We start from the raw sequence: 22,813 nt of genomic DNA, 5'->3' as shown, positions 1-22,813 counted from the left end.
CTGGGGGCCTCAGTCCCTCACTGTGGAGCAGGCAGGTCCCCTGCTGGGGAATCTGGGTTTCCTAGGGGGAATCCCCTGCCAGGGCTGGGGAATCCCTGTGTATCTGGCCCCTCCCTGTGCAGAGGCCAGCTGTGCCATCAGCAGGAGTGGGCTTCACTCTGCATGGTGAGCCCTGGCGCTGGGGGAATGGGCTCTGAGAGGGTGGGGGGCCATGTCCTCTAGGGCTCGGCAGTTGGGGGGGTCGGGTCTGAGCCCTGGGTGGCTCCGTGGGGTGCTGGGGTGAGTGTTGGGGCGGGGGGACATGCTGAGCTAGCCGCGGCCGATGCTGGCTGGCCCCAGCTGGCTCTCAGGCTCTCGTGCCCTCCCTTCCTAGAGCTGACCCTGGGGCTGCGGAGCTCCCCCATCCGGATCAGCAGCAGCAGCACCGCCAGCGGCACCGGCAGGGTCAGCACAGCCAGCAAGGTGAGCCCCCCACCACCGCGGGCCTGGGTGCACACGAGGCCTCTGCTGCCCCTGCAGGCGTCTGAGTCCTGCCCTGCCGCACGCTATGCCCCCACCTGGGCACCTCGCGCCCGGTGCAGGCTGTCCCCGAGGGCGGGCCCCTGCCCTGCGCAAGGGAAGGATGCTTCAGCCCTTGAGCCGGCAGGTGCAGGAGTTTGCCAGCCCTGGCTGGCTGGGTCTGGGGGAGCACAGAGCAGGTGCCAGGCTGTGCGAAGCGGGTCAGGAGGGAAGCAAGTCCCTGGGCCTCCACTGGTTCTGCTGTGAAACCAGATCCAGCCCCGGCCTGGCTATGGGCCCCGCGGCTCCCTGCTGGGATTGGGCCAGGCCTGTCCCCAGCCCCCCAGGGTGTTTGCCGAGTCGGCCGGGGGGGGGCCTCGCAACTGAGCCCGGCGAGCGCCTGGTGGGGAGCTGTCGCAGCTGCCCCCCCTGGTGGCCAGGTCCGAGCAGTGTTACTCCAGGAGCTCTGTGATGGTGTGATCTGTGTCAGGGGTGGCAGCCCTCTCCCCCACACCCTCTGGGGATCCTGGCCTCACTCTGGGGGCCTCACTCACCCCATGAGCCACGGGACAGGACCCCAGAGCCCTCCCAGAGTGCGGGGGGGGGTGGTACCTCTGCCCCAGACCCTGCTGGGCACAGCAAGGAGCCGCCTGGGTCAGCCCCTGCCCATCATGGCTCCAGAGTGGGATTCTTGGAAGGACTGGAAAACGTGCCCTTCTCCCCTGCCTGCCTTCCTTCTCCGAGGGGGTCAGAGCTGGCTGGCCTCGGGGAGTGGCCACCGAGCCCCTAGGTGGCTGCTTGGAGCTGGGAGTCCTGCGTGTGGCCAGGCGTGCACCGGGGGGCTGGCTGTGGGGGGAGGTGTGTGTACCAGGGGAGGGGATGGTGTGTGTGTGTGTGTGCGCGTGGGGGGTGGCCCTTGGAGCTGAGCCAGTGAAGGGAACGCTGCAGGGGAGGCAGGCGTGTGCAGCTGGACATGTCCCCAGGGCGGGGGGCAGGCGCGTGTGGCCAGGCGTGTGCCCCCAAGGGGGAGGGGAGGGGAGGGGGGGGCGCGTGTGGCCAGGCCCTGAGCTGGCCAGGCATGGCTGGCACTCTTGGCCATGTAGGGTAATGCAGAGCACTCAGGCGTGTTGCAGTGTTTAGGAAAAACAAAGGCGTCGGGGCCAGGCTGCAGTGTTGTTAGGGGCCCAGCGGCCGTGGGGCCCAGGATGGCACCGGGCCTGGCACGTGCCCTGTGGGTGGCTCCCCCTTGTGGCACAGGTCTCTGCATCTCCCCTTCCCCAGGAGATGCAGCACCGGAGTCATGTCCCATACGGCTCCTGGAGCTGGCGGAAGGGGCTGAGCCGGCCTGTCCCTCCGCAGGGTACATGAGGCAGCTCTGGCTGAGTCTGCAGCTCGGCCGCTCCGTGTCCAGGTCCCGGCAGGGGCCACACTCGGGGGGGGCAGCGCTCCCTGTAGGGCAGCCACATGGGCTCCAGCCTAGCCGCCACCCCGCAGCCCTGGTGCTCCTGAGCCCTGCTCTGAGGGAGCAGCGGGGGTCTGTGGGTTGGGATTGAGGGGCATCCGCAGGGCGGATTGGGGGAGGAGGGCAGCACCTCCGCGGGAGCCGTGCGCTCGGCAGGGACAGCTCTTGCTGGGTGTGTGTGTGGGGGGGGGGGTGGCTTCTCCCGCACTAATGAGCTAACGCGGCCCCGTGGCCTGGCCGCAGTGCGGGCTCGCCCGTCAGCTCTCATTAAGGTATTAGCATGGAGGGCACGGAGCTGGGTCTGCCCAGTGGGAGAGCGCAGCTGCCAGGTGGGCGCCGAGGCTGTCCGCAGGGGAGAGGGGCAGGAGGAGCAGCCCACGACCTCTGCCAGGTACGGGCGGCCAAGGGCATGGAGTGTGCTGGGGCTGGCAGGTGCTTGGGCGGGGGGCCAAGGGGACCGTGCTGGCAGGTGCCCATGCGGAGGGGTGAGCAGTGTGGCTGCTGGGGGGGTGCTTTATTCCAGGGGCCCCTGCGGAGGGCGCTGCGAGCTCCTGGGCCCTAGAGGGGGCAGGCTGAGGGTGGGTGCTTCACTCCTGCTGCCACTCGCTGCCTGGGAACCTGATCCGCCTGCCTGATGCTTTATTTACCAGCCCTGCCAGGTGCTCCCGGGAGCTCAGCGCCCCCGGGCCAGCTGGTGTCGGAGCAGAGTCAGCCGGGGGGCTGCAGCTGCCTGCTCGGAGCCCCCGGTGGGGCGGCAGCAGCTGGCGGGGAGTGGCCTGTGAGGCAGAGAGGTTTGGCGCCGGTGGGTGGAGCAGGCCGGGGAGGGGGAACAGCGTCCCTGCCAACGCTGGCACTGGGCTGTGTGCACCGAGGCCATGGGGAGGGAGGCCCAGGGTGAAGATGGGGACCCCCTGAGGACCCCAAGCTGGGGTGGGCTGTGTCTGTTACCCCGCCCCAGAGGAAATCCTGCCCCTATGGCCCATGGAGGGGTAGGAGGGCCTGGCCTGGGCCGGCAGCCACCTCCTGTCTGTGCATTGTGCGCTCTCTGCCCCCAGGCTGGGCAGCGCCGGCCCAGAGCCCAGGTGGAGGCCTCCCCTCCTGCGGGTGAGATCCATGCACGGGGCGCGGGGCTGGCACTGTCAGGGCGCAGGATGGGAGCTGGGTGCACTGCTTGGACGGGCATGGGTGGCGCTGGGAGGCTGCCCCTCCCCAAAGGAACTGCAGGGCTGTGTGCTGAGGGCCCTGCCTCCCCCTCCTTAGGGTGTGGGGAGGGGACACTAGTGCTGGCCTGTGGGAGCTGGGGTGCGGGGGGTGGCACAGCTGGGGCTGGTCTGGGGGAGTCACAGACAGGTTGTGGGGGCTGGGCTGGGGGAGTTAGGGGGTGCAGGGGAGAGTGGCATGGGGGCTGGGGGGTAGAGTGGTGAGGTGGGGGGGCAGCATGGCAGGGGCTGGGGGAGTGTGGTGGGGTGGCATGGCGGGGGCTGGGCTGGGGGAGGTGGGGGGTGTACTGAGGGAGCAGCATGGCGGGGGCTGGATGTGTGTCGTGGGGGGGGCGGCCTGGCGGGGGTTGGGCTGGGGGAGGTGGGGGGTGTACTGAGGGAGCAGCATGGCGGGGGCTGGATGTGTGTCGTGGGGGGGGCGGCCTGGCGGGGGTTGGGCTGGGGGAGGTGGGGGGTGTACTGAGGGAGCAGCATGGCGGGGGCTGGATGTGTGTTGTGGGGGGGGGGCGGCCTGGCGGGGGCTGGGCTGCTCTGTCCACACCCCTTTCTACCCAGCCCTGCTTTGGCTGACCCCTTCCCCCACTTGCTGAGGGGGAGCCCAGGGTGTGTGTGGGGGTGGGGAGGCAGGTGGCTTGCACACGGAGGATGTCCTAGTGCCTGCCCCTGCCCCCCCGGCTTGGCCACCTGGCCCGAGTCCATCACTGCCCGGCCTGCGCTGGGAACTGTCCCAAGTTCAGCACCCCCCCCCCCCCCCCCCGGCTCCTGTGTCAGCCCCTCTGCCAGGCCCCGGCCTGTGCGATAAGAATAGCTGGGCTGAACACAAAGCCTTGCTGGTGGCGCCCAGCCCCGGGGAGGGGCACCGCCCAAGAGCCCCTATAAAGGGCTGGGAGCTTGCAGAGCCCACCGCCCGGAGCTGGCAGCGAGAGGGGCTTGGCCACACGGCGTCTCGCCCCGGGAGCCTGCGGCGTGGCAGCGAGGGGCCCTGTCGAGCCCGTGTCCCATCCCAGCCAGCACCATGCCGGGGGTGCACCTCCCCAGCCTGGACAATGCCTGGGAGGTGACGGTGGAGGAGATCCAGCTGGACCTCCAGGCCTTCCAGCTGGCCACCGAGAGGCGCCTGGAGGAGGCGCTACAGCAGCTGCAGCCCCTGGCCAGTGCCCTCAACGACTTGAAGGAGGAGCACCTGGTGCTGCGGGGGGAGCAGGCTCGCCTCGGCCGGCAGCTGGAGGTGCTCACGCTCTGGCTGGGAGCCCGGGATCTGCAGGAGAAGGACCCCAGCACCCTCTTCCTGGAGGCACAAGATCCCTGTGCCCACTTTGCGGGCACCGAGGAGCCCAGCAGCCCCGTGGCCCATCCGCCCACCTTCTCCAGCACCCGCAGGCCGTCGTCTGTGCACCTCTCCAGGAGCAACAGCTTCGTGAGTGTGCAGGCTCTGGGCAGGGGAAGGCGGGGGGGCAGCCCCACTCCCTCCAGTGGACGGCTTCCCCGAGAGCCCCTCCCACGGGCAGCGTTGGCTGGCTGTGTCTTGGGTCCCTTCTTCCCTCCAAGGGGGAAGGAGGCAGGGGTGGGCAGATGTTGCTGGGCAGAAGCCCTGGCCTGCCCCTGCTGGCTGGTCTGAAAATCTACTCTGGGTGCCCAGTGCCGGCACCTCGCATACCCTTCCCCCGGCTGGGGCTGGGGCTGGGGCTGGGGCTGGGGCAGGCGGCCCTGGGCGAGGCCCCTGTCAGCCCTTCCCCAAGCCTTGGCCCCGGGCAAAGGGAAACTGTTCCTGCAGTGGGGGAGCCCCAGAGCTGGCGCCAGCTGCTGCTGGGCCAGGCAGGCGCATTTTCACGGGGGATTAGCTGGGACTGGGGCAGGAGATTACAGCTGGGGGTTGCTGGGGGAGACCTGTGCCAGCCGAGGCTCCGATCACCCGGAGCCAATCCAGGCCGCCTGCCTTGCATTGCTGACGTGCCGTCTGGAGCAGCCTGTTGTGCTGGGCGTTGCTGCCTGCCCGCGTTTGTTTGCAGGGACAGCTGGCCTGGGGCCTCCTTACCGCAGCTCCGAGCCCAGCCAGGGAGCTGCGCCCTCCCGCGGGTGCTGGGGCACTATGGGCATGTCAGAGCTCCTCGCTGCGTCGCTGTGAGGTGGATCTCCCCTGGCTGCTGGGCAGGGGGGTGTGAGCCGCCTGGATCTGGGTGTGGCCCTGCAGGGATAGTCTGCCTGAGCACCGGGGCTCGTCGGGCTGCTGTGCACACAGCCCAGTGGGCCCGGCTGACAACAGGCGTTAGCCCTGCCCTAGGCTTGGTTCCTCCCATCGCTGCCTGCCTACCACCAGCCCTGGTGGCCACAGAGGCCAGCTTCCTGCCAAGGGCGCTGGGCATCGGGTCGGCCCCTGCCCCAAGGGCTGCTGGGAGATCCCAGCCCTTGGTCCCCTAGTGTTTTAGCCAGAGAGAACAGACCCCCAGCGAGCTGCTGGGCAGAGCGAGAGAGGCCGCGCTGCCGGCCGTCACGCCCAGCACGCTAGAGCCAGAGGGCAGCTGTGCTGTGTATGTTGACCTGCCTTGCGCTCCTGCCATGGGGGCACCCTGCTTCAATGGGGCTACTGCGAGCTGTTCCCTCTCAGCCCCTCAGCCGGCCAGCGCCAGGGGTGCCCGGGCCCTGCTGCTCTGCCAGGGGGTGCGAATGGAGCCAAGCAGGTGTGGTCTCAGCCCCCGTCCACAGGCCTTTGTGGTGCTATTTTGGGCCTGGCCGGCTGGCCGGGCTGCATTCGCTGGGGGTCGTGTTGACAAGGAGCCGGCACCATATGATTGTTCACAAGAGGCTGGGCTTGCCTCGTTGCCAGGGCAGCTCCTGATCCCCAGCACAGGATCCTCTTTCCGATAAGCCCCTTAATCCTCCTGGAAATCCTGTGCTGGAGCTAGAGGCGTGCCCTGACCTCTCCCGCTCCCCGGTGCCTGCTGCCCAGCCCACCTGCCTGCCCCGGGCAGCCCCCCTGCTCACTGGTCTGCCTGACGTGTATGTGTAACTGCCTGGGTGTAACTGGTCTGCCTGACGTGTATACTCACTGCTGGGGAGCTCGGATGGGCTGCATGGACCCTCATGCCATGAAACCTGCCACTAGCCCTGTCCCCGGCTTTTCCGTTCCCATTGCAGGGTTCTGCGCACCCTTTGAGGCGGAGAGCAGGAGTTGGGAGGGTAGGGAAGGAATCGCCTGCCTGCAGGAGCAGCACACGTCTGCCCCGGGCTCTGGTGGTGTGGGGTGATGGCCATGGTGTCATGGAGCCACAGGATCGAAGCTAGGGCCAGCTTTGGAACAGCGTCTGGGAGGAACCCTTCCATGGGCCAGAGCCCCGGCGTCTCTCACTTCCTCCAGGGGAAGCCACACGGCTTCACCGCCTCCTTAGGCTGGACCTCTGGGTCTGCAGCTGCTCCACCCGTGAGCTCTGGTCAGCGAGTCCCGCTGAGACAGCCGAGGGGGACTTGTCCGCTCTTGGGGGATGCATGCACCTTGTCCAGCTTGTGCGGAGACACTCGCAGCGTTGTCAAGCCAGTCGGGTTTATTAGTCACAGGATGTCCTTAGGGTAGCCCAGAGGAATGAGGGGTAAAGCATTGTCCGTTCTGGGTCACCCTGTGCCCCAGCCAAGCTGTAGTGAACTCTGGCTCTTGGTCCAAATCCCAGGTCAGAGCCTCTCGACTGCCACTAGCAGCCAACGCTTGTCCTCACACCTCTCTGGACCCCTGTTTCTGAGCTGGGCAGCCCCCTTGCTGAGAGGTGGGGAAGTCCATGTGCCTCTGGTGTCAGCGTCTGGGTAATTGGATCTTCCGTTGTGTTCTCCGGAGCACCATTGAACTTGGATCTAAGGGCCAGACAGCTAGGCCACAGAGTGGCCTGCCCAGAGTGCAAACAGCCCTTTTCCACCTGCTGGTGACAGTCCAGCACATAGGGGAAACTGAGGCACAAACTCATGACCTAAAAGTATTACAATAAATTCCCGCTTTGTCACATGCAGCTCAGTGGCAGAAGCCCAGGACTGGGAGGCAGGACTCCCGGGTTCTATTCCCTGCTCCTGCCCTGGCCTGCTGGGTGACCTCGGGTCAGTCACGTCCCCTCTGCGTGTGGAGATGGTCAGGGCTGCCCCCCAACAGAGCTCTACTTATGGAACGCTGGGGGGCTTAGCGGGGGGCGCTAGGGAAGGGCAGGACTGTTCAGCCTGTTGTGTGGCCGTAGAGGATTGGCAGATGGAGCCTCTGCTGGGCTCGCTGGTACGGCCTGGCTCGCTGGGTAGCGGGAGCAGGGCAGATGGTCAGGCAGTGGCATTGGCAGCTCAGTAGGTGGCGCTCCTCCCTCTCGTCAGCCCATAGCTAATACCCAGCCTGGCGCTGAGGGCACGGTAGTACTGGAGCTGCCCTTTGCTAGGGGTGTAAAACCAAGTCGTCGGCTGGTCGTGGGCAGGCGCCCGGCTCATCTGATGGCCGGGGGCAGCGTCCGGAGCTGCTCTCCCTGTGGGGCCGGGGGTTGTGCGCGTGGGGTTTGCCCGGGCCCTCAGCAGGGCAGGGCACTCTGGAGCTGGGAGGTTCTTGACATCGGCCCCTCTTGTTGCAGATGGAGGCGGAGCTGGTGGAGCAGCCCCAGGTGCCGGTTCCTGAGCCGGAGCTGTCCAATGGGATGGAGAAGGCCCAGGCGAGGGAGCCGGAGAGGAGGAGCAAGCTGAGCGCTGAGGAGCTGAGCAGGATCGAGGAGGAGGAGGTGCTGGATAAGATGGTACGTTGGGCCTGTCTCCCTCTGCCCCTCACTGAGCTACTCCAGCCGGGCTGTGGCTTGGGTTTGAGGGGGCGGTGGGGTTTTGGGGGTGGCTGTGGGGCAGCATGGGGGTGAGGCCTGTCATGGAGTCCCCGGGCGATGCTCTGGAACTGCTCCCCACCAAGCCAGGCAGGACTTTGGGGAGCCTCCTCTCCCTTGGAGCAGACTTGTTCAGGGCAAGAAGCTCACACGGCTTCACCTCCTGGGTCTCTCCTTGGAGCATTCAGCATCCTCTACCCCTCCGTGCGCTTCCCACAGTGAGCCCGCCCCAGCGGGGTCCTGGGGAAGCCAGAGGGTCCTGCACCCCCACTTTGCAGCCAGACGTGACTCTCAGCCAGCCAGTAACACAGAGGTTTATTAGCTAACAGGAACAGGGTCTAAAACAGAGCTTGTAGGTACCGCGAACCGGACCCCTCGGCCGGGTCCATTGGGGGGGGCAGTGAGCCAGACCCCCACGTCTGCACTTCACTCTTTGTCCCCAGCCAGCTCCAGACTAACAACCCCCTCCAGCCCCTCCTCTCTGCTCAGCCCCTTTCCCTGGCCAGGAGGTCACCTGACCTCTTTGTCTCCAACACCTTCAGTTGGCACCTTTGCAGAGGAGGGGCCCAGGCCACCAGTTGCTAGGAGACAGAGTGTGGGGCATTTAGGTGCACTGGCCCTTTGCTCTGTAGCTACCATACCCCCTGATCCCACCACCTAGATAGTTAAGAACTGCATAGGGGACATTGAGGCACCAACGCCGTATTCAGAGAAAACATTAAGAACATTCCCAGTTCGTCACATCTCTCCCCCCTTCGAGACCGAACTGAGAGAGGTCACTTCAGCCAGTGACCTGGGGAAGTTCGAACCCACCAACGTTCCCAGGGATGCCCCAGCATCTCTCCCATTCCTTGGGGTGAGTTACACCAGGACAGTCCAGTCTCACGCCCTCCCTTAGGCCGGGGGTGCTCGATGGCACTCGCAGGCCGCATGTGGGAAGGTTTATGCGGCTCGAACCCTTTTGCCAGCCCAATACCCCTGGGGTTCAGACTGGGACGGGGTCTTCTCCCAGCGCCCTGGTCTGCGATTCGGGCTCTCTTGGTTAAGAGCCCCCATCTTGGCCTTGGCCAGCTCTGGGCTTGGGCAGCCGCTTCCCACCTTGTGGCCCAGATACAACACCTCTGCCGTCCCCACCTTACACGTTCCAGCTGTTACCGTCAGTCCCACCTCCTTGGGGCAGCCCGGCCCCCTCTTCACCTGCGACACCTGTTCATCCCAGGTCTGGCTAAAGATGCCCATGTTATCAGTGTCTGCCAGGGCCAAGTTCTCTATTGTCCTCTGCTTGTCTAGAATCTCCCCAGGCCTAGGCATGGGGTCGGCATCGGACACTGTGATGGCTTTAAGCTTCTGATAGCCCCCACAGAACCAGATCATCCTGTCTCCCTTGGGGACCAGCCCCACAGGTGAGGCCCATGGGCTGTAAAACGGCTGGATCACATCTAAAGCCAGCAGGTCCTTGACCTCTCTCTCCAGGATCTGGGCTGCTTTCCCAGTGACTCTGATCGGGGAACACCTGATGGGGAGATTGGCTCCCACCTCAGGGAAGAGATTCCCCAGGGGGTCTCCCCCCTTCTCCTCCCAATCCTCCCCTTTCAGGGCCAGGGGTCCCCTCACTCTCCTCCCATACAGCAGCTCGAAAGGGAAGAACCCTGTGGATTCCTGGGGCACCACCAGCTGCCTCCCGATTTCCCCCCCCCCCCCCAGTTCTACTTCCCCTTGGGGAGCCCATTCCTGGTACAGGAATCCCTTCTCCCACAGGACTATGTCCCTGCAGCCTTCCCAAAGGGGGTTTGCAGAGCGGTGGCCAGCAAGTTCCCTCAGCTTCTCCAAGGAGGGGACCCTCTGCAGCTCGGTCTGGGATTCAGCTGCTGGGGCAGGGAGTGGGACCTGCTCCCTCTCGCTGGCTGGGCCTGGGGTCACAGCCCCCCTGAGCCCTGTCCCTGGTAGCTCCCTCCCTGCCATGGGATCACTTCCCAGCAGCACATCTGGACCAGACAAACCTGGTTGGCAGCCGACCTGCCCTGCCTGGGTGTCCCCCCACTCAGCTGGGGTCTCAGCTCCCCCCCGTGCTCAGCGCTGCCCTGGCTGACCCAGTGGGGGCAGGCAGCGAGCTCCTTGCTTTGGTCACAGCATCAGAGCCAGTGTGAGCCCCTCTCCGGTGTGCAGGGGGGCGGGGAGCATCTCTCCCTCCCACTCAGCCCCAGGGGGCTGGTTACAGGCAGGCAGGTATCCTGAGCCCTGCAGCCCCTCCCCCCTGCCAGCCAGCTCATTTGCATTTTCACTGACCATTTCCCTCCTAGCCAATTGGTTCCCTGGATTTGAATTCAAACCCTCGGCCGTTACAGGAGCAGGGCCTGGATCCTGTCCCAAAGAGACACAGTCACCCCCCCACAGGGCCTCCCAGCCGATATCCTGGAGAACCCCAACGACCAGCCAGCCCGACCCCTCCTGGGTCTACACAGGGATCCGGGCCATAGGCAGGGCGAGGGGCTTCACCGTGGGGACCTTCACCCAGGTCCCACAGCCCCATAGCATCTGTGGCTGCACCTCCACAGTTCTCTCTGTCCCAGGGTCTCGCCACCCCAGGCGTGTCTCCCCACTGACCCCTGGGCAGCCCCCTATGTCTCTCCGCTCCACCATCGCCAGTCCATGCTGCTGCTGCTTCTCCTGCAGCTTTTCCTCGGGCTCTTGCTCTCTCTCACGGTCCTCTCGCTCTCTCGGACTCTGCTCCCATCCCATCCGTCTCCAATCCCCTGATGGGGGAACCTGATCGTGAAGACCCTTGTCTGGTTGGGGACCAGACTCTCGGGGATGCCTGGCTGCTGCTCCAGCTGCTCCCAGATCCTCTTGTAGCCCCATCTGGGTCAGGAATCTGCTCCTCAGAGCGGTCCTCCTCCTCCAACTGCACAATTAACTGTGCCTTGGTGAACTTCCCCATGCGTAACCCTCTCTGTGTGCACAGGATCACAATGTCCTTCTCAAGGAGATGGTGATAGGCCATCACTTCACCATTCCCAAGTGGCTCTGGACTCTCAGGCCTGCGTGCTCTTGACTCCCCCATGGTTTCCAGGAAGAACCCCTAGTGTGCCAGCCCTTCTCGTGATCTCCACCTCTTTGCCAGGGTCGAGCTGCAGACTCCTCCGCCCTGGGACTGCTCCTGCAATCCCTAGGGGAACCCTGCTACTGCAAAAGTCCTTCTCTCTCCCAGGGTCGAGCGGCCAGCGCCTCTGCCCCGAGACTGCTCGCCGCAGTCCTCAGGGGGACCTCGTTACTCCAACCGTCCTCCTCGCTGGTCACACACTCCCAGAGGTTATTCACCCCCTGAAACCGTCCCTCTCTGAGCCTTCAGCACGCCTGGTCCTCCTCATCCCTCCTTTGTTTTACTGCTCCCCAGTCACTTACTGCAAGAAGCGCCATTCACGGGGTGCAGGACATCCCACCTCTGCCACCAGTTGTCACGGAGTCCCCGGGCGATGCTCTGGAACTGCTCCCCACAAAGCCAGGCAGGACTCTGGGCAGCCTCCTCTCCCTTGGAGCAGACTTGTTCAGGGCAAGAAGCTCACATGGCTTCACCTCCTGGGTCTCTCCTTGGAGCATTCAGGGTCCTGGGGAAGCCACAGGGTAGACGTGACTCTCAGCCAGCCAGTAAAACAGAGGTTTATTCGGTGACAGGAACAGGGTCTAAAACAGAGCTTGTAGGTACAGAGAACCAGACCCCTCGCCCGGGTCCATTCTGGGGGGCAGTGAGCCAGACCCCCACGTCTGCACTTCACTCCTCGTCCCCAGCCAGCTCCAGACTGCAACCCCCTCCAGCCCCTCCTCCTCTGCTCAGTTCCTTTCCTGGGCCAGGAGGTCACCTGACCTCTGTCTCCAACACCTTCAGTTGGCACCTTTGCAGAGGAGGGGTCCAGGCCACCAGTTGCTAGGAGACAGAGTGCCAGGCATTTAGGTGCACTGGCCCTTTGCTCTGCAGCTACCATACCCCCTTATTCCACCACCTAGATACTTAAGAACTGCAGAGGGGACACTGAGGCACCAACACAGTATTCAGAGAAAACATTAAGAACATTCCCAGTTTGTCACAAGGCCGTGGTGGGGCATGGTGGGAGGGTGAGGCCGCGGTGGAGTTTGGGGGCGGCTGTGGGGCAGGATGGGGGTGAGGCTGTGGTGGAGTTTGGGGGCGGCTGTGGGGCAGGATGGGGGTGAGGCCATGGTGGGGCATGGTGGGAGGGTGAGGCCGTGGTGGAGTTTGGGGGCGGCTGTGGGGCAGGATGGGGGTGAGGCCGCGGTTGAGTTTGGGGGTGGCTGTGGGGCAGGATGGGGGTGAGGCCGTGGTTGAGTTTGGGGGTGGCTGTGGGGCAGGATGGGGGTGAGGCTGCGGTGGAGTTTGGGGGTGGCTGTGGGGCAGGGGGTGAGACCACGGTTGCTGAGGTTGCTGGTGTCACGCTTGCCTTGGCAGCTGGACCAGACATTGGACTTTGAGGAGCGACGGCTGATCCGCTCTGCCATGCGGGAGCTGCGCCAGAGGAAGAGAGGTAGCTGCTCGTGGTTCCCCAAGGGTTGGTGGGGGGGAGCTGTGGGCTCACCCAAGGGCCCGTGTAGGCTGGGGGGTGGCACCTTGACCCTGGCAGCAGGCTGGCAGAACAGAAGCAGCAGAGGTGGGTCAGGGAGCCAGGAGCCGATGTCTGGGCCCTCCCCCAGGGAGGGGCTCGGCGATGCAGGCAGGCAGGCTCTGTAGCCTTTGCGGATCGTTGTGTGCGAGTCTCCACAGAACCATAGCCCTGGAGCCATCTGGCATGGCAGCATCATGGGCGAGGGGCAGCAGGGGCCTGGCTGGAGAATGGCCCTGTCCCCCCTGCTGTGTCTCCAGCTCTGTCAGGCCAAGGAGTTCCCCACGGGGCCCTGACTCCTGGACGTGTCGCGGAGGATGGACGGGGCAGGGCTGCTGGGCACCCCAGAGAGGTTGTGGTGGCTCCATGCCGGGCAGCATCCATCGCCCCTGGTGCCCTCATCTCCGTGTTAACGCCATCCCCCGCGTGCATTTGCAGAGCAGCGAGACAAGGAGCGGGGCCAGCGGCTGCAGGAGGTGAAGAGCCAGGCCGCGGCGGGGAAGACAGGCCATGCCACCGAGACCACCACCCGGCAGAGCGCCCAGTCGGCTGATGGCTCGGCCCGCCACACGCTCACCAAAACCGAGCACCTCGTCCAGTCCAGTAAGGGACCCTGCAAGGCCATTGGGCGCTACCACTTGGTCTCACGGCGTGGTCCTGCTCACGCTCAGCACAGCCCGCTCTCTGCCACCCTGGCCCAGGGCCGTCTCTGCTGATCTCTCCTCTGCCGCCCTGGCCCAGGGCCGTCTCTGCTGATCTCTCCTCTGCCGCCCTGGCCCAGGGCCGTCTCTGCTGATCTCTCCTCTGCCGCCCTGGCCCAGGGCCGTCTCTGCTGATCTCTTCTCTGCCGCCCTGGCCCAGGGCCGTCTCTGCTGATCTCTCCTCTGCCGCCCTGGCCCAGGGCCGTCTCTGCTGATCTCTCCTCTGCCGCCCTGGCCCAGGGCCGTCTCTGCTGATCTCTTCTCTGCCGCCCTGGCTCAGGGCCGTCTCTGCTGATCTCTCCTCTGCCACCCTGGCCCAGGGCCGTCTCTGCTGATCTCTTCTCTGCCACCCTGGCTCAGGGCCGTCTCTGCTGATCTCTCCTCTGCCACCCTGGCCCAGGGCCGTCTCTGCTGATCTCTCCTCTGCCGCCCTGGCCCAGGGCCGTCTCTGCTGATCTCTTCTCTGCCGCCCTGGCCCAGGGCCGTCTCTGCTGATCTCTCCTCTGCCGCCCTGGCCCAGGGCCGTCTCTGCTGATCTCTTCTCTGCCGCCCTGGCTCAGGGCCGTCTCTGCTGATCTCTTCTCTGCCGCCCTGGCCCAGGGCCGTCTCTGCTGATCTCTCCTCTGCCGCCCTGGCCCAGGGCCGTCTCTGCTGATCTCTCCTCTGCCGCCCTGGCCCAGGGCCGTCTCTGCTGATCTCTTCTCTGCCACCCTGGCTCAGGGCCGTCTCTGCTGATCTCTCCTCTGCCACCCTGGCCCAGGGCCGTCTCTGGGTGCCTGCCAGTCTCTGCTGACCTTTTCTCTATCATCTCCCAAGGCGCAGCCCCTGCTCCTGGAGTCTCTCTCTGTTTCTCTCTGTCCTTCGCCGCCCCTGTGCAGACAGTGCTTGGCTGCCTGGGCTTCACTCTGAAAAAGGGCCTCTGGGCCCAGCCACTCCAGGACAGCTGGCAGCCATGGGGCCTGGCTCCACACTGCCGAGAGCACCAGCGCTGATGTGCTCTGCCTTGCCGAGAGCCGTCTGGGCTCTGGAGGTGCAGCCTCTGTGCCAAGAATCCCCTGCTCCCCAGGGGCTCCAGGGACATGCCAGCAATGCTGTGGCAGGCTCAGGGAGAGCTGGACCTGGGGCACAGGATTACACGCACCATGGGGCCTGTATGGGGAGCCCCCAGTGAGCCCGGCCCCCGGCATGGCAGGCATGGAGCCTTTGGGGTGGCCAAGGGTCTGTAACAGGGCCTCTGAAGCCCCTTGTTAAAGCTGGGTCTCCCACTGGCTGGCTGGAGCCATTCCTGGCCTCATCTGTCCCTTCCTGTGCTTCCTCTACCTGCCAGCAGCTGCTGCCCAGGTTGGCATGAGCTCAGGCAGCCAGGCCTTCCAGCAAGCCCTGCCCAGGGGGCTCTGCCGGCAGGGAGGGCTCCAGTCCAGCACAGCCCCCCCAGGGCTGGGACTCTTCTCTACCCCATCAGCCTGTGTGCCCTGCCCTCAGCTGCACCCTGCTTCCTACGCCTGTGGCTCCAGGAGTCCTGGCTCTTACGGTTCCTTCCTGTTGCCACCTGCCTTCTCCGGCATACAAGGAAGCTTGGCCACGTGGGCCCTTCCACCAGCTGCTCTGGCTCTTGGCCTGGCCCGGCTGTCGCTGGGTGGCTCTCTCCTCAGACAAGCCTGCCATGGCTTCATACTGCCTCTGCCCTTCGTTCACTGCCACTGGCTTCTTCTCTCCTGTCTCCAGGCTGGGGCAGAGCCTTCTCTGCATCTCCTGCCCTCAGGCCGGGCCTCCCTGCCGCCTCCTGCCCCGGACTCTGCTGCACACACACCCATTGGCCTGGCCTTTGCGGGACGCGCTGGCCTCACTCAACTGCCTCTCTGCAGCCACGCCGGCTCACTGCCCTGCCCTCTCCAGGGGCGGGTCTCGCCCCACCCTGGCTGATCCTTCTTTGTCTTTTCCTCCCTTTGCAGATGACGGCACCAAAACCTCCCGGATGACGACAGTGGAGTCGAGCTACACAAAGAGATCGGAGAGTAAGGGCCCTTTGCCCCGTCCTGGCCTGCTCTCCTGCCACCTGGTGGCAATTCCCCCTTCCTCTGGGGGCACCTGCTTGCACATTGGCGCTGGGCATTCAGCCCTGGGCTGGGGGGAGGGGCAGCCACTTGCCCGTTGGTGCTGGGCCCTGGCGGAAGCAGGCTGCGGTGCCTCTGGGCAGCGCCAGGCACAGGGAAAAGACAGCTCCCACTACCTCCCTCACCAGTGACTGAGGTTCTTCTCCTTGTCTCTGCAGATGGGAGCACGTTTGTCCAGACCAAATCCTCCTACAGCTCCTCGTCCAAGAAGGTGGGCAGGTGAGTGACACCCTGCTGAACGGGCAGTGCCCCACACCCATGCCCTGGGGAAGGTGGAGGAAGGCATGGCAGCTCAGTGTGTGCCGCCCGAGCTCCTTGGGCCGCTTGCCTCCACCTGCTGGGGTCCATGGGTGGCACAGGTCTCTACTCACCGTATTTGGGTGTCCCCAAGGGTCAGCGACCTTGGCTACCCTCCACCTCCCCAGGGCACCTGCTGTCACCCAGCCTGCTGCCTGCTACGTGTCCTTCCAGCAGCCCCCACGGGGTGTCGGCCTTTGGGAGTCTTGTGATGTCCCACATGGCTGAGTGCCCAGTGCACTATGGGAGGGCCGGGAGAACCCGGAGCCTGTCACTCGGGGATCTCTGAGCACTGTGCAGACCCCACTGATCTAAGGCTCTCACAACCCTGAGTGGTGTCATCCCTGCCACATGAAGGCAGATTCTCCCCTGGTTTGGGGGGCCCTGTTGAGACCTTTGGGCCTGCAGCTGAGTCTGGGGAGCTGCAGCTGCTCCTTGAGGGCCCCCATGGGTGGAGTTGAAAAGATCCCTGCACCCCCTCCCCGGGGTGCTGTTGGGACCTGGCTGAACAGAGACCCCCTTCCATGCTGAGTCTGTCACTCTCCCCCCCACCCCCAGCATCTTTGACCGTGAGGACGAGAGCAGCTCGCGCCAGGGCAGTCTGGCCGCTCTGGAGCGGCGCCAGGCCGAGAAGAAGAAGGAGCTGCTGAAGGCTCAGAGCCTGCCCAAGACGTCGGCCACACAGGCGCGGAAGGCCATGATCGAGAAGCTGGAGAAGGAGAGCGGGAGGTGAGGGCACCGGGTGTGACCGGGGCAGGGTTGGGCTGGGGTGGGCCGGTACTGTGTGCAGTTGACCAACGTGCTGTGTGTGTGTTCCCTGCAGCCCCTCGAGCCCGGCCATGTCGCGGGTGGCCGTGCAGCGCTCCTCCAGCTTCGGCGTCCCCAACGCCAACAGCATCAAGCAGATGTTGCTGGACTGGTGCAGAGCGAAGACCCGGGGCTACGAGGTCAGTGCCCCTCTTCCTGTGCAGCTCCTGGCCAGGCTGGGCCCACTCCCTGCCCCCCATCCTCCGGGGCTAGGGTTGCCAGATCTGGAACACCACTGACCAGGCTATTAAAAATCTGATTGGCGGTGGTGCCGGTGCAGTGGAGCTGGCAGGCTCCCTGCCTGGCTCCCGGAAGCGGCCAGCATGTCCCGCCTGCTCCTGGGCGGAGGGGCAGCCAGAGGCACTCTGTGCGCTGCCCCTGCCTGCAGGTGCCAACTCTGCAGCTCCCATTGGCTGGGAACTGTGGCCAATGGGAGCTGCAGAGGCACAGAGCCAGCTGGCCCCTCTGCCTAGGAGCAGGAGGGATGTGCCGGCTGCTGCCCAGACCTGGAATCCCCTCCTGGACCTCACGCCACCTCCCACACTGCGATCCCCTTCCCCAGCACGGAGCCCCCTCCTGCACCCCAAACCCCCTTATCCTTGGCCCCACCCCAGAACCCGCACCACTTCCCACACCCCAACCTCTTGCCCGGTGAAAATGAGCAGGTGAGTGAGAGTGGGTGAGAGTGAGTGACAGGAGGGAGGGTGGATGGAGTGAGTGGGGGCAGGGCCTTGGGGAAGGGGCGGGGCAAGAGTGTTCAGTTTTCTGCAGTTAGAAAGTTGGCACCCCTAGGGGGGCTCCGAGCAGCAGGCCCTGCTTGCCCCCACCCTCCTTCCGCTACAGCTCCTGGCCAGGCTGGGCTCTCCTTTCCCCTCCCCTTCACCCCTAGTCCCCACCCTGCTCCCCCATCCCCTTCGGCTCTTGGCCAGGGCCTGCTCAGGGATGAGCTCCCAAAATCCTAAGAACTGGTTCCCTACCGGGTCCTCGGCGGCACTTCGGCGGCAGCAACGGGGTCTTCACTCGCTCTGGGTTTTCGGCGGCGGGTCCTTTACCCAGAGCCAGTGAAGGACCCACCACCGAAGTGCCGCCAAAGACCCGGTAGGGAACCGTGCGGTGAGTACAAGCCCCACAGACCTGTCTTCCCCCCCCCCCCCGCCCCACATCCGACCCCAACCCACATACTGCCCCCCCCGAACCCACAACCCCTCACCACCCCCCTGCTCCTTGTCCCCTGACCCCCCCTCCCGAGACTCCCCACCCCCTACCCAACTCGCCCCGATCCCTGTCCCTGACTGCCCCGACCCCATGCACCACCACCCCGACAGACCCCCCAGAACTCCCACGCCTACCCCCCTCCGTTCCCCATCCTCTGACTGCCCCATCCAACACCTCCCTGCCCGTTATCCAACCCCCCCGGCCCCTTACCATGCCGCTTACCCCCCGCCTCTCCCGGAGCCTCAGCGCGCTGCGTCCAGGAGCTCTGCCGCTTGGCCTGCTGGAGCTCGCTGCCCCGTTACCACGTGGACCTGAGCTGCCCCCAGAGCCACGCTGCTGCAGCGCTGTCCAGGGCCGCTCCTGGACGCGGCACGCTGAGGATCCCGGAGAGGGGGAGGCAGGGAGTCCCGGGGACAGGGAGTGGGGGGAGGTTGAGGGGGAAGGCGGGGGGGGCCGGGACCAGGGGGAGCCTCAGAGATTCTCGTGGGGGCCCCTCTTGCCCCCCCACTCTGGGCGGCCCTGCCAACCCCTCCTCCCAGTCCCGGCCTGGCCCCCTTACCATGCTGCTCAGAGCGCTGGCGCCGGTGGCTCTGTGGAGGGGGGGAGCGGGGGAGGGGCCGGGGGAGCCTCCCCAGCTGGGAGCTCAGGTGGGCCGGACAGGATGGTCCCGCGGGCCGGAGTTTGTCCACCCGCCCACCCCTTTAGCAACCGGTTCTACTCCTTTTTCTAAATTTAACAACCGGTTCTTGTGAACTGGAGCAAACCGGCTCCTGCTCACCTCTGGGCCTGCTCCCTCGCCTGACCCTGCCTCTGCCCCGCAGCACGTGGACATCCAGAACTTCTCCTCCAGCTGGAGCGACGGCATGGCCTTCTGCGCCCTCGTCCACAACTTCTTCCCCGAGGCCTTCGACTACACACAGCTGACGCCCCAGAACCGCCGCCACAACTTTGAGGTGGCCTTCTCCTCGGCAGAGTACGTACCCCTCCCCGCTGCACCGTGCGGGCCGAGGCAGGGGCCCTTCCCGCTCCACTGGCTCAGGAGCATGGCACTGCCCTGCTAAGGCTGGCGCAGGGAAGCAGCAAGTGCCCCCAGGGCTGCCTCTCCTCCGAGCTGAGCCGGCTCCCTGCTGCCCTGCCACGTGCTTGGGGCTCTCGGGCCGGCTCTGCTGCTTCCCAGCATGCCGTGCGTGCCTGCTCTGGCCTGACCCTGGACAAAGCGACGTCCGTGCAGGTGCATAGGAAGCCAGCGCAGCCCAGTGCTCAGTGCAGAGATGTCGGGTCAAACCCCTCTCGCCCTGTAGCCCTGAGCATCACTGAGACGGCCCCGGAGCAGCCTTCGCAAGGGACTGAATGATTCCCCAGAGAGCTCTTTGCCTGTAACCAGCAGCCGCTGCCCCGCCATGCCCCTGAGCACCGACAGTGGCCGGCCTTCCCTGGCTAACCCTGGGCGCACGGAGCCCCTGCCCCTGCCTCTTCTAACCGCTTGAACGCTGGAGCAAAACCTGTGCAGGCGGAGGCCCCTCAAGCTGCCTGGGGCTTGACTGGCGTCGAGTGGGGAAGGGATGGCAGGGCTGGTGGAGCCTGGTGCAGTGCAGTGCTGCAGCCCAGGCGGCTTGGGGCGGAGTCCTGCCCCGGGGGCTATTGCAGCTTCCGGAGCTCCCCCTTTTCGCTTCTGGTTTCCTGGGGTGCTGAGAAAAGGGAGCGGGTCCAGCTGGAGGCTGAGTATCAGCCCCTCTCCTTCCTTCTGTCTCTCCATCCATCCATCCACCTATCCCTCCTTCCCTTCAGTGGCTGGCTGCACCCTCGCGGAGCCAGAGGCAGGCTAGTTCCTCCAGTGTCTCCACAGGCTGGGGAGGGGTGTGTCGGAGGGTATCTCTGAGTTCCCTTGGCCCGTGCAGGCTGCCCTGCGGGGATGACGTCTGGGGGCCAGGAGGCCCCAGACGGTGCGTGGGTGTCGGCTCCCCAGGCCCGCGTGCTCTTTGTCTAGTCCGCACAGGGTACAGTGAGCGGTGGGGTGCGTGTGCCTGGGACTTCCGCCTTCCTATTAATGATGCCTTTTGCCTTAACGGGGACCGGTGCGTGGACCATGAGAGCAACCGATCCCTCCAGCCTGGAAGCCAGGTGGCCCCCTCCCCCTTCCTCCCCCTCCGGCCCTCGGTGAGCTGCTTGCACCGATTCCAAGCGGAGCCAGGCGAGGAGGGAGCCCCTCTGCCCCCCCATCTCTATACGCAGCTATATAGAGAGCCGCTCCGCTCTGGAATCCGCTCCTCAACCACTGGTTGGCGCCAGAGCACTTCACTCCCTCCCTCTCCTCCTCCTCCTCCTCTGTCTCGCTCTGTTCTTCCGCTCTGGATCTCCTCACGCTGGATCTCACACTCCCGCACCTCTGACCCCCCCCCCCCCCCGGCTGTGCTCGTGTAGCCCCGATTCCTGGTAGTCTCACCGTGGCAGTAGTGCAGCGGTACCCGGGAATGCGCACCCTCCCCAGAGCATGTGTGAACTGGAGCGTTGTTATGGCCCCAGGGGAATGTGAATTGGATTGATACGTTTCTCTTGTTCTCTCTCTCTCTCTCTCTCTCTCTTCCCCCCCACCCCCCTCCCCGACTGGGCTGTGATCACTCGCTCCCCCTTTCCCCCCGCCCCCAGGAAGCACGCAGACTGTCCGCAGTTGCTCGACGTGGAGGACATGGTCCGGATGCGCGAGCCGGATTGGAAGTGTGTGTACACATACATTCAGGAGTTCTATCGCTGCCTGGTCCAGAAGGGGCTGGTAAAAACCAAAAAGTCGTAGCCTATTTACACCCCCGGGAGCGATGGTGAGAATCTTCCTCAATCTACCGCCCAGCCCCGGCTTGGCCGTGCTCAGCAGGAGGGGGCAGCGAGGGGCCTGGTTGCGCTGTGCTGAGCTGGGGGCTAGCGGGCAGGGCAATGTCGCGGTGCAGCTGTGCAGTAGGTCAGGGGAGGGGGGGTGAGTCCTGCCATCCATGGGGTGGAGGGCTGGGGGCCACACCCCTCTTCCCAGAGAGCAGGCCAGACGTCAGGGCACCAAGGGGCTGAGCCCTGTTAGCCAGACTGACTCTGAGCTCAGCCAGGGCTGTCCAGAAACACTGCCTGAGTGAGTGGGGGAACAGGACATTGCACCCCAGCACAGCACTCGGGGTGGGACCCCGCCAGGCACAGGGGTGCCCTGACGAGATTTCCCTCCCCAGCTCTCTGAGCCCGGGATGTGGGGCACTGCTGCTTTAATTACACCTCCCCCTGTGCTGGAGCAGCCTGCTGCTGGATCGAGGGCTGGCAGCACGACTCCTGCAGCCCTCCCCGCCCCATTGCTCATGCTGTGTGGGCTCCCCTCCGGCAGGGCCAGGGGGCTAGCGACCTGGGCCTGATGCTTCCTCAGTCTGTGTCCTGCAAGCTCCCAGCCCTCTGCCGCAGGCCAGCGAGGCTGAGCCGGGGTTCAGGCGAGGGGAGTGAGCCCTCCCACTCCAAGGTGCCTCCTAGTCATATATGGGCAGGCGACGGGAGCAGGGAGCCTGGAAAGTGTGACTCAGGCACGTCCATCACGCTGCTCCTTGTTTGTGTTTGGGCCTGTCTGGGGGCATCTCTGCGCCCGCTGGAGCCTCCCCCGGCCCGTGGGCCCCACGCTGCGCTCCGCACACTGCAGACTCAACTATGCCTTTATAAGGGCAGGGATTCTCCTGAGGCTGCCTCAAGCTTTTCCATCACAAACCCAGCCGGGGGGGGAGGGGGCTAGCTGCCTGGGGCAGAGGTGCTGGAACCAAGGGGAGCAGTAGCTGCTAGCCGGGGGCACCTGGGCTCCAAGCCCCCCAGAGCCAGTAGGGCCCCCCAGGCTGCAGATGTCACTGCAGTGATCACCCACTCTCTGCTGCAGTGCAGGACTCAATACATTGAAAGAACCATTCGGGGCCTAGGACTGGAGCAGGATGGGTCGGCATTGGCCAAGCTGTATGGGAGGGGAGCTGCAGGGCAGAGGGCCCCTGGGGTAGTTAGGTGGGCGTGGCTGGGGGGGCAGGAACTGTCTTTCTCCCCAGTGCTGAATGGCCTGAGCAGTGCTGGTGCTGCCCCTCTCCAGGCCCACGCTGGCGGAAGCAAGGAGGCACGGTTGTGGGAGGGGCACAGGACGGTGCCTGCCCCATCCTGGCTGTCATGGAGTCCCCGGGCGATGCTCTGGAACTGCTCCCCACAAAGCCAGGCAGGACTCTGGGGAGCCTCCTCTCCCTCGGAGCAGACTGGCTCCAGGCAAGAAGCTCACACGGCTTCACCTCCTGGGTCTGACCTTGGAGCATTCAGCATGTGCCCCTCTGTGCGCTTCCCCCAGCGAGTCCACCCAGAGTCCTGGGGAAGCCACAGGGATCTGCACCCCCACTGCGCAGTCAGACGTGACTCTCAGCCAGCCAGTCAAACAGAGGTTTATTAGATGACAGGAACATGGTCTAAAACAGAGCTTGAGGGTACAGAGAACGGGACCTCTCAGCGGGGTCCATTGTGGTGCCCAGCGAGGCAGACAACCCCGTCTGCCCTCACGTCCCATCCCCAGCCAGCTCCAAACTGAAACCCCCTCCAGCCCCTCCTTTCTGGCCTTTGTCTCTTTCCCGGGCCAGGTGGTCACCTGATGTTTGTTCTCCCACACCTTTAGCATCACCTTGCAGGGGGGAAGGGCCCGGGCCATTAGTTGCCAGGCGACAGAGGGTTGGCCAGGAACTGAGCCCCCCTCTCTGCCCCCCCCCCCCCAGTATTCAAAGGAAACGTTAAGAACAGCCCCACTTCGTTACACTGGCACTTTTGGCCAAATGCCTGGAAGCCGCTGGGCCAGCGAGCCCCTTTCACTCCCAGCGCCGCTGGCCCTGGCAGGGAGCGCCGAGCCGGGTGTGCGGAGGGCTGGGTACTGCGTGTGCACCGAGCCCGCCCCCCCCCCCTTCAGGGCATACAGCAGCTGGGCCGGGGGCATAGGGCTGAGCCCTCCCTTGGTGCAGATCAGCAGGTGTTGGCGAGAGCGGGAGGCAGGGTGGGAAGCTCCGTGTGCAGGGCTGTGGGGCAGCCCACTCAGC

General features: G+C 65.3%; 1 protein-coding gene across 5 annotated transcripts in view; it reads left to right on the top strand.

The window, feature by feature from the left end:
- Positions 1 to 22,813, top strand: part of SMTN (smoothelin) — a 55,536-nt gene that overhangs the window by 27,223 nt on the left and 5,500 nt on the right. For 3 of the 5 annotated variants that reach the window (XM_044990587.1, XM_044990584.1, XM_044990585.1), the window contains 9 exons: positions 374 to 462; positions 7,767 to 7,925; positions 12,463 to 12,538; positions 13,052 to 13,216; positions 15,267 to 15,329; positions 15,587 to 15,647; positions 16,284 to 16,454; positions 16,549 to 16,672; positions 18,569 to 18,720. In XM_044990587.1, the coding sequence (XP_044846522.1) occupies positions 374 to 462; positions 7,767 to 7,925; positions 12,463 to 12,538; positions 13,052 to 13,216; positions 15,267 to 15,329; positions 15,587 to 15,647; positions 16,284 to 16,454; positions 16,549 to 16,672; positions 18,569 to 18,720 (1,060 nt within the window). Of the gene's footprint in view, positions 1 to 373; positions 463 to 7,766; positions 7,926 to 12,462; positions 12,539 to 13,051; positions 13,217 to 15,266; positions 15,330 to 15,586; positions 15,648 to 16,283; positions 16,455 to 16,548; positions 16,673 to 18,568; positions 18,721 to 20,393; positions 20,564 to 22,813 lie in introns of all 5 variants that reach the window. The other 2 variants (XM_044990586.1, XM_044990588.1) reach the window with 2 other exon arrangements.

The sequence above is a fragment of the Mauremys mutica genome, chromosome 16 (genome assembly GCF_020497125.1).
Source record: "Mauremys mutica isolate MM-2020 ecotype Southern chromosome 16, ASM2049712v1, whole genome shotgun sequence".
NCBI classification, from domain to species: Eukaryota; Metazoa; Chordata; order Testudines; family Geoemydidae; genus Mauremys; species Mauremys mutica.
Note: the sequence above shows the minus strand (reverse complement) of the source record. Positions and strands in the feature narration are given on the sequence as shown.